At 40.5% G+C, this 10,398-nt stretch overlaps 1 protein-coding gene and 1 long non-coding RNA gene across 2 annotated transcripts; one reads left to right on the top strand and one right to left on the bottom strand.

The window, feature by feature from the left end:
• Positions 1 to 1,635: 1,635 nt before the first annotated feature.
• On the bottom strand, positions 1,636 to 4,426 carry gh1 (growth hormone 1). Its single transcript, XM_012872083.3, has 6 exons — positions 4,344 to 4,426; positions 4,075 to 4,208; positions 3,858 to 3,974; positions 2,058 to 2,201; positions 1,831 to 1,977; positions 1,636 to 1,736 (listed from the first exon to the last, which is right to left on the bottom strand). The coding sequence occupies exons 1-6, from the start codon at positions 4,351 to 4,353 to the stop codon at positions 1,674 to 1,676; spliced, it is 615 nt and encodes a 204-aa protein (XP_012727537.1). The 5' UTR covers positions 4,354 to 4,426; the 3' UTR covers positions 1,636 to 1,673.
• On the top strand, positions 1,651 to 2,717 carry LOC110369117. Its single transcript, XR_002428720.2, has 4 exons — positions 1,651 to 1,724; positions 1,853 to 1,984; positions 2,067 to 2,270; positions 2,597 to 2,717. It is a non-coding gene; the product is annotated as an uncharacterized LOC110369117 (long non-coding RNA).
• Positions 4,427 to 10,398: the final 5,972 nt, after the last annotated feature.

Genomic DNA, 10,398 nt, shown 5'->3' with positions numbered 1-10,398 from the left:
CAGTTAGCGTCTCAAGCGCCCCCTACTGGAAAATAGGGTAACATGGGATTTAAATCTGTGTTGTCGCCCCCTGGCGGTTGTTCCCGTTTACTCAATCCAGGCTTTTTAATAATCTCTCCCACCCTGGTTTTGATGGTGAGGAACTGACATTACTAAGAATAAAGGCAGAAATATATATATTTTTTCTTTGTCCTTTTCCTTACCGATTTTCATCAGGAAATTAATATATTTTCCTTTTCCTTTGGGTAGATACAAGCCCACACAACACGACCTTGCCTCCCCAGTACTCCACACTTGAGATGGCGTTCTCAAGTTGGAAAACTTACCACTTCTTCCTCCAAATGTAACAATAGTCTTCAAGACTAAACGCTTCAGTTTTAATATCTTCAGATGAGAGGACATGTCACCAAAAGATAAGGCCTTTTTCCTTGAATGCATTTGCAAACTTCAACTTTTTACGTTTCTTTTATGAGTGATGGCTTCTTCTTCTCTGAGTAGCTTTTCATCCTCTGTTGGTACACGACTCATTTGCTTAGACGATGATGAGTCTCTTACCAGCTTCAGAAGGACAGGGTCCGCACAGGGTCTTTTACTTTTTGTCAGTGGTTGATTTTAAAGGGGATATATCATGTTTTTCAGTTCTTTTCACATTTATATCATTCAGTTATGAACTATGTAAAGTGGAACTGCAATGCTTTCTTAATTGCTTGTTAATCTACCCCCCACATTCCTCCTTTTTACTGTTTTTTTTTTTTTACTGTTCCACCTGTTCTGAGGTGTGAGCAGCTTCTTTTGGTGCATTCTCTTTAATCTACAGGAGGCACTTCACAGACGGGCCTTTGTGTTCAGCAGAGGGTTTGGCCTTGGAACCCCCCCAACCCCCCCATTGAAGGCCATTTTTGCCCAACCTTTCTTTCTAATAGTTGAATTGTGAACTCTGTGTGGTTCTCTGGTTCTCCAAAGTCCCAAAGACTTTGATTTGTAACCCTTTCCAGACTGATGTCTATGACCTTGATTCTCATTTGTTCTTAAATGTCCTTAGATTGGGACATGTGTTGCCTTTTGGGATTTTTACCCTGCACACAGAGGCCGGATATGTGGTGCTGATGCGGCGTAGTTTTAAAGTTCGGTTTTAATGTTGCTCTGGGTGGGTCATTCTGAGAGGTTGGAGATGCAGATGCATGTGGAGACGAGATGCTCCAACTCTAAGATCACACTGGAGGCCTTTTTGTCCAGACGATATGGTTTAGGTTTTTAGATAGACGGATTCAGACTGGAAATATGGTAGCTCTGGATTTAATGCGGGTAAAAAGGTTCAGTTACTAACTAGAGAATAATAATTCACCTGGACTTAGGGAGTGAGTTCTGTTTAAACCAGATGAGGAGCATTAATACTTGTTCTATGTGAAAGTTTCCATAGTTTCCCCATAAAGACCATTTTCCACACATCCACTCAGGTTCTCAGAAAACAACAAGAGTTCAATGCAACACAGAAAACACTTTTATTTTACATACACCCGCTTTGACATTACTTCCTGTTGGCAGCGTTCATCACACTGAGGTCAGAACTCCTGATCTCGACTGGACCGGCACACCGTCAAGCAGAATCTACGCTAATAGAAGGGGCGGGGCTACAGACGGGAGGGGCGGGGCTACACACGGGAGGGGCGGAGCTACAGAGTGCAGTTTGCCTCTGGAGAGAGTCGACACTTTGCCACGGTCAGGTAAGTCTCCACCTGCAAAGACAGACATCATTTCCTCCTTGCTGTCGTCACTCTATCATCTTTAGGTCATTGTGACATCATCGTGACGTCACATCCCCTTCCTCACCTTGTGCATGTCCTTTTTGAAGCAAGCCAGCAGTTCGTAGGTTCTGCGCAGCGACTCGTCAGCTTCCAGACTCTGGTAGTAGTTTCCATAAGGCGCCAACTGGAGGGTGGAGGTGTCCGTAAAGATCTCTGGTGCATCCTGATTGGCCTGCAAGGTCAGGTGGTCAGTTTCACAGGTAACACGCCCCCTAGAGGAACAATTTTAATCTGATCATTGTGTCTCCTTACCCTGATCAGCAGCAGGATTCCCGTCTTCAGTTCTGACAGTTTGGGGGAGATCTGGTTCCTCGGCGAAGAGCCTCCGGACAGAGAACGGCTCGGAAACTCCCAGGATTCCACCAAACGATAGGAGATCGATAGCAGCTTCAGAACCTAGAACCAATCAGTGCAAACGAGATCAGTAAAAGGTTCAGGACCTAGAACCGCTCCACTAACAGCAGGGTAAACAGCTGCCTCAGAACCTAGAACCAAAAAAGTGCAAAACAGGAACTAAAAGTCAGTACATTTCACTTGAAATGTGTGTATTAATCCTTGACTTTAGCATGTGAATAAGATAATCTGCAAATGGAATGAGATTTTTGCACTTAAAATAAGAAATAACTCACCTCTGTCATCTCATCTCAAGTCCAATATATCTAATTATCTTATTTTAGGGGTAAGAATTCTCATTCTATTGGCGGATCATCTTATTTATCTGTTCACATCAAGGACAAAAACACTCATGTCAAGAACATTTTACCTAATTTTTGTTCCCTTTTCTGCTCCAGACCCTAGAACCAAAGGACCTACATGAGGACACCAGCTTCAGAACCTTATTCTTAGTCCGTGTCCAGCAGCAATGGTCCGATGTTGATGTTCTGAAAGTGCCTTTTAAATAAAGTTGATTTGATTGCTTCTCGTCATTGTTGGTCTTTGTCTTATTGTTCCTGTTTTGGGTTCCAGAGACCTAGACCAAATCTAATTCTTTGTTTTCAGTATAACCAAATAAATCTGTGAAAAGCCTCCAGCTGATCCCAAAATGCAGCAAGTGAGTCAGAATAGTTCTGATGAGACTTAAGAAGAGCAATCGTGATTCTCCAATTTTATAATCTCTTCAGTGGCTCCCAGTTAGATCCAGAGTGAACAAAAAGCCCTTAATAATCAAGCTCCATCATATATCAGAGCTCTGATTACCCCGTATGTTCCTAACAGAGCACTTCGCTCTCAGACTGCAGGTCTGCTGGTGGTTCCTAGAGTCTCTAAAAGTAGAATGGGAGGCAGATCCTTTAGCTATCAGGCTCCTCTCCTGTGGAATAGGGTGACCAGACAGGGGCGGTTCTAGACAGGGCCCAAACAGGGGCCCATGCCCCAATAGAAATGGTCCTGGCCCCTGTTATGGCCCCTGTACTAAAGACATGATATTAAATACACTTCTCATAATTATTTGCAATGGCAAAGAAACCATAACTGATTGGTCACTTTGACCAATATTATTATAATTTTTTTACCTATTTAGTTTTACTCTACTTAAAAAGAATTTAAAACTTAAGATGTTTCACGTTTAGCTTTAGCTGTATTGAGCTGGGGGCAAAGTTTTCAACTGCTAGATCAGGGGTCTGAAACCTGCAGTTCCAGAGCCACAAGTGGCTCACTTAATATTATTCCACAGTTAAATATTGCCATTTTATTGTTGTTTTTTTATGTTTTTGTTCTGTGCCCCTGTGAAAAAACACTGACCCCACCTTGGCCCCCCTGGTAAATTTGGTCTAGAACCGCCACTATAACCAGACGTCCCCATTTTGGTCTACCTGTCCTCGGCAGGTAGTCCAATTTCACGCATTTTTAGAAAAAGTTGCCCAACAAGAGTCCTGGTCACACTGCTGTTAGCTCTACAAAGAGTAGTAGAAGAAGAGCCGTCAACTGTGTAATCTCTATAGCAGTGTGTAGTACTGCGTGATTCTGCTGTGTAAGACAGTTTATCTCTCTGCCGGACTCTGTGGAACTGTGTAGTAGTGTGTAGTACTCTGTAGTACTGTGGTGTGTACTGACAGAGCTGCGTTGAGTCTCGTGCTTGTCGATGGGGCTGATGATGTAATCCGAGTTGCAGAAATCCTGCAGGAAGATCTTGTTGAGCTGCCGCTGCTCCTCCGTCTGCAGAGAACTCTCCTGATACGCAGAAGTACACAGAAGTACACAGAAGTGACGGTCAGTACTCGGGTTAAACACTGATACCGTAGCTACGGTTGAGGAGCTCCCCGAGACTCACAAATTCAGAGAAGAGCCTCTGAGCGAGCAGGTGGAGGTGCTGGACTCGGCTGACGGCGATGGAGAACAGGCGCTGGTTGTCTGTGATTGGCTGGCAGGAGATGCCCAGGCACATGACTGACAGCAGGAGGATGGCTGGGAGACACAGGTGAGCGCTTACAGGTGAGCATCAGCAGCCTCACTCTAACAAACATCTGAATTTTTCGTGGTAAACCTGACACATGTCGCGTTTAAAGTCCACCAGAAACACCTGAGATCTTCAGGTCTTACCTCTGTCCATGGCTGCCGTGGGATGAGTTCTGGCTCTGGTTCAGGATGATCTGATCTGATCTCAGTTGAGCTGCTGGGTGTTGTGACGCTCCAGCTCAGAGTTTTCATGTTTTATAGCTGAAAGTTTGATGCTTTAATTCATGAGCAGAAACATGAAACGAACAAACAGGCCCGCGTTCGTCTCATTAACATGAACACCTTCCAGTGATCCTCATGCAGCATTAAAACGCCGCCGGGTCGGCGCTGAAAAAACTCTGCCGCAGACATCATGTCCCGATCGCTCAGAGCGGCAGCTTTACCGTGGCAGGAAAACAAACCGGCAAACTTTTCTCCCAGATGGTAAAGTTCTCTTATAACTTCAATCATAATAAAAAAAAAACTGACACAGGAACAAAAAGATCATTTACTCTTTTAAGTTTTCTGACCATATCCTATGGTACAGAACATAAACCTCTGAAGAAGCAGCGCTTGTTTGTGTAGCAACATTCATTCATGGGGTAAAAACAACAACAACACTGCAAAAAGGGAACTAAAAGTAAATAACATTTTCTTGAAATTACTGTGTTCATCCTTGATTTGAGCAGGTAAATAAGATTATTTACCAATGGAATGAGTAATTTTACCCAATAAAATAAGGTAATTAGATTTACTGCACATGGAAAAAAAAATATGGAGATGAGTTGTTCCTATTTTAAGTGCAAAAATCTTATTCCATTGGCAGATAATCTTACTTACCTGTTTAAATCAAGGACAAATACTCTCGTTTCAAGAAAATTCTACTTTTACTTACTTTTAGCTCCCTTTGTGCAGTGAGGGAACAGAAAAAAATTAAAATGATACATGAAAAAGACCATTAAGGCATATAAAAGCATAGACTCATGAGCCATAATCACACATATGAAACTCAAGCAGGCTTTTAATTAGACATGTGGTTTTATGGTTTCGTTTGTATGTTTTCTATTTTGTTTTATTATGCTGTTTAAGTATTGCTGTATACTGTGTTTTGTATTTGTATTTTACTGTGAAGCACTTTGTGATTTTTATCTTAGAAAAGTGCTATATAGATAAATTTTACTTACTGTACTTACTTACTTACTATAAAACGACTAAATTTAATGAAATAATAATAATAATAAACTAAAACAGAGTATAACTGATAAAGTAACGATTGAAGCTGCTGTAAATGATGTTTTTAGTCCTGATTTAAAAGAGCCAACAGTTTGTTCACGTCTCAGGTTTTTAGGCAGGTGGTTCCAGCGCTGAGGAGCGTTGAAACTAAATAGTTCCTCACCTTATTTCGGCCGGTGACAGTGATGAGGTCTCTGGTGGCCAGAGGGGCCTACATGGTTTAGGCCCAAGCAGGGTCTCTGAAATGTATTTAGGCCCAAAACCAACCAGCACTTTAAAGAGCTGTAACAAGATTTAAAACACTCTTTTAGTTGGTGTTGGTCAGGACTCTGGAAGCAGCATTGTGAATGAGCCACAGCCACCTGTTGATGCCTTTATATTAATTCAATTCAATTCAATTTTATCTATATAGCGCCAATTCATGGAACATGTCATCTCAAGGCTCTTTCTAAAGTCAAATTCAACCAGATTATACAGACTGGTCATAAAGTTTCCTCTCTAAGGAAATCCAGCAGGTTGCATCAAGTCTCTCCAAGCAGCATTCACTCCTCCTGAAAGAGCGTAGAGCCACAGTGGACAGTCGTCTGCATTGTTGATGGCTTTGCAGCAATCCCTCATACTGAGCATGCATGAAGCGACAGTGGAGAGGAAAACTCCCCTTTAACTGGGAGGAGAACCTCCAGCAGAACCAGAACCAGGCTCAGTGTGAACGCTTGCATCAAGTCTCTCCAGGCAGCATTCGTCTGCATTGTTGATGGCTTTGCAGCAATCCTTCATACTGAGCATGCATGAAGCGACAATCTGACCTACTAAAAGTAAAAGCATGCACCACGCTTTCTATGTCCCTTTATTGTAGACATGTTTTTAAACCAGGTCTGATTTCATCAGAACAGAAAGTTTTTCTTCTTAAACCCAACTGAGTCTGCTTCAGTTTTGGTTTCTCAGCTTCCCAGTTTTGAACCAAAAACACTTTTTTTTTTATCATGGAGGTCAGTGAATGTAGTGGGCCATGTTCTCACTGTGACACAGAAATATAAAGCCCTGCGTCATCAGCATTGATATACAGTAGTATGAGACGAAGTAATCCTCCATATTCAGTTTATAATTGTCAGATGATACAAATAAATTCTGGTCTGATCTGAACATCTAAAGTAAACAAACTAAATAACAACAGCTGTAACAGCAATGGTCCAAATAATGTAGGAGCAACATTCAAGGGCAGTCCAAGTCCATGTAAAAATATTTAGTATTTTAGAATAACACCAACACCTTTGATAATTAATGGGGGATAACAATAATGTTTGTGTTTTCCTTAAAATAAGGGATACTCATCCCAAACACACCCGTTATCACACAGTACACAAATTCAAAGAGCTGCACAGTGGCTCAATGGCTCTGTCTTTTATAGCAACAGACTATACAGACTTACATAACTTTCTGTTCTCTGTAATTTACACACGTACATCCTAACAGACATCAAATTATTCAACTCCAGACTTAATTGCATGTTTATACAGATCTCTTGTCATCATAAAGTAAAGTAAAATATGAAAAGATTTGAAGCGATGAACAATTTTAGGTTTCAGAACAATTTTATACTCGTTTTTCTACGCCTGAATGTGTAGGTTTTGGTTTTATCCCATTTTCATTTCTAGTTTTTATTTTTCAACTAAAGACTCAGTTTAAATTTTGCAAACCCTTCATTAAATCAAAGATTTTTGTATCATCTGTATCATCAGGGAGCCTTCCGTTTCCATCTCCTCATGCTGAATGTATTGGCACCCAGAAATGAATATTCCCTTTAAATAATTACAGTACAAAGCAAATAAAAAGTGATGGAGAGTTTTCACACAGTTTCACACCCAGAGATGTCAAAAAAACAAACAAAAAACAGACCAACGCACAATAAGAAAGACACATGATTCTATTTTTTTCTTAGTAATTTATACCAAAGTGATTTCCTTCATCCCTCAATAAAATTAGAATATGGCGTATTCATTTCTCCAATGGGCCACTGTGACATCATGAAGTCATTAAAAGGGCCGGTTGCACGTGTATAGATAATACTTTTGATTTCATAATTTCATTCCAGTTCACATAAAAAGATAAAGAAAATGCACAGCAACATAAAAGTAGCACCTTTAGGTCCAGTTTATACAGTTTATCTGCAAAAAAAAATTATATTGTGGTGAGTTACACCTTAAACTCCCGTCATGCTGCATCACTTTTTCTCTTTTTGGAAATTTCTGGGTTGTTTTAATGTGTTGTGGGAAAACTGGCATCCAGTGGCAAGAACATTCGCTACAGGAAGCACAGTTTTAGCCACTTTATACACTTTAAAAGTATATATGCTGTACTTTATGCATGATATGCCTTTTTGGCTCTTGAAGGACAGACAAATTGCCTTGACAGGCCGGATTCGGCCCGCGGGCCGTGAGTTTGAGACGTACTCTGTGTTGTAGCTCATCTATAAATGACCGAGATGGGCCGAGATCTAGCATTCAGAAAAAACCTTTACTCTGATGTTAAACTGCCAGGTCATCACCTGGCCGTCGGTTTGATATTATTTATAACATAAAACCCTCATCATCAGTCTATCAACCCAGTGTTTCCATGCTATAACAACCTGTAACTCCACAACATTGATACTATGTAGATATAAATGTTAAAATGTCTCCTGAGTTGCGAATAAACCCGAGAATCGTCATTGGTTAAAAACAGGAAACAGTGACTGCCTCACTGGGCTCCAGAATTAAATCGGGGAAACATGAGGTCAAAAATAACAACGTTAATCTCGGATGTTTGATGTTTTTGTCCTCATAGATGTGAATTTATTCACAGATGTTCGGTTGATCAGAGTTACAACACACGTGGTTCTGAATTTATTCAGCGCCGCAGGAAATGGAGAGGATCAAGCAGAAACGGGTCTAACTGGACCGACCCAAACACGTTTCTGTCAGCTCCTGGCAGAAACACGGGGATGTTGTGCCACTAAAACCATGATCTGCTTTTAATGCGCCCAAAGGAACCAAGTCCTACAGCTTTAGGCCCGGTTATTTCATCAGGTCAGCTGTGCACTTTGTACCGCAGGAAATTGGGTTTATTCTCACCTTCAGGATTATTTTATAAGGCCAACACTTGGCCGAGTGGTTAGAGCAGCGCGCTTGCACTCAGAGGAGGATGCAAGTACCGGTTCGATCCCCACTGCCTGCACTCTGGGTCCCTGAGCAAGACCCTTAACCCCAGATTCCTCCCCGGGCGCCGCACATGGCAGCCCACTGCTCCCCAAGGGGATGGGTTAAAAGCATAGAACAAATTTCGTTGTAATGTATGTTTCAATGACAATAAAGATGATATTACTATATTACTATATTTTAGGGTGGATGAAATATGGTCTACGGCTCTACGCAAATCTCAGTCAGTGTAGACCAGCACTGTCCAAACTTTTTGGCTATTGGGCCAAAATTGTCAAATCGAAAGCGCTTGAGGGCCAAAAAAAAAAAGAATAAAAATAAATAACATAACCAAAAATACTAACCCTGCGCAACAAAATTTGATAATTTTAAGACAAGACAAATGTTTGGTGTTGTACCGAACATTCAATTAAACGTTCAATTGGAAGATTTTCATTTGTCTATAATAAATTTACCCTAATTAAAAATAAAAAAAAAGTTTCCATCTGCAAAAAAGCCACCAGCGCTGGTTTGGCCAAAATATTTTGCAATGCAGGTGGAGGGCCGCACAAAATCAGTACAGGGGCCACACTTTGGACACCCCTGGTGTGGATCAAGCTGGGACAGAGATTTACGGGTCCAAACTTGTTCAAAATAATGATCACATGACCAAGATTGGTCACATTGTCTGTCCTCAGGCAGGTGTGATGACCCAGCTGGGTCACATGACCCGGCATCAGACAGGTGTATCCACTGAGCTATATAATACACTGGAGTGCTGATTTTGCCGAAAAACTGAAGTCACTGGCCGCCATCTTGCTACTCCCTACTCTCACAGAATCCCATAGGATTTGGTTGCAACAACAAGCAGTTTTCTGGCTGTGTGAAAACGTTTCACAGGTAATTCTACAGTCAGTGGATGTACTAACACTATCAACTACTAGGAAATTAGGTACTGAAATATTTTACATGTTATTCATATTAAATATATATATATGTATATATATATGTATATATAAGTATGTGTATATGTATATGTATACACATATGTAAATATATGTTTTTGTATATTGTTATTTATATATTTATAAATGTTAAATATATATATTTAAATGAATAAAATGCAAAATATTTCAGCACATGACTTTCTCAGTACTTGATAGTTTTAGAACATAACATAAAACTATATGGCATTTGACATTTTAAAAGTCTTAAGCCCCCCCCTGAACATGAGAAAATCCTCGTTTTTCGATGCTGTAGCGCACATATTCCCTAGTTACTGGAGGGAAATAGGGAGTACCAATATGGCGGCTGGTGGGAATAAAACAAAATTTTAATCAAGTCAAAGAACATTTCACATATTATCAAAGGCTCTTTGATATTATGTTAAATTATGTGGCAAAAATAAGAGTCAATGATTGATTGATTGATGATGATTGATACAACAGTGTGTCATTCCCCATTTCAAGGGCTGCAAGACAAAAAAAAGCAGCCCTTAAATTTACATTTGATATCAGGTAAGGTGAGAAGAAACTGATCTACTGGTCTGAGGTAACAGAATCAGGATTAGCTTTGCTCGTCAAGTTGATGCCTGACACGAGCAAGGAATCTTAATTTGGTTCCACTTTGCTCATGATGAAGACATTTTCTATATAAATACATGAAAGGGGTAATCATTTTTTATAAATATATATCTATAGAGTTGTTCTACTGGAAAGCAGCACATGGTTGAAGTCGTGCAAATATTTGATGTA

Source organism: Fundulus heteroclitus, chromosome 16 (genome assembly GCF_011125445.2).
Source record: "Fundulus heteroclitus isolate FHET01 chromosome 16, MU-UCD_Fhet_4.1, whole genome shotgun sequence".
In the NCBI taxonomy this organism is placed as follows: Eukaryota; Metazoa; Chordata; class Actinopteri; order Cyprinodontiformes; family Fundulidae; genus Fundulus; species Fundulus heteroclitus.
This window is presented reverse-complemented; position numbering and strand designations above follow the sequence as displayed.

What these genes read in the sequence shown, in the direction of transcription:
- gh1 (XM_012872083.3), bottom strand. An exon ending in AGAGGCTCTTCTCTGAATTT is followed by an intron (nt 3,975 to 4,074) that starts GTGAGTCTCGGG and finishes TCTGCGTATCAG; the next exon opens with GAGAGTTCTCTGCAGACGGA. An exon ending in GAATCCTGCTGCTGATCAGG is followed by an intron (nt 1,978 to 2,057) that starts GTAAGGAGACAC and finishes CTGACCTTGCAG; the next exon opens with GCCAATCAGGATGCACCAGA.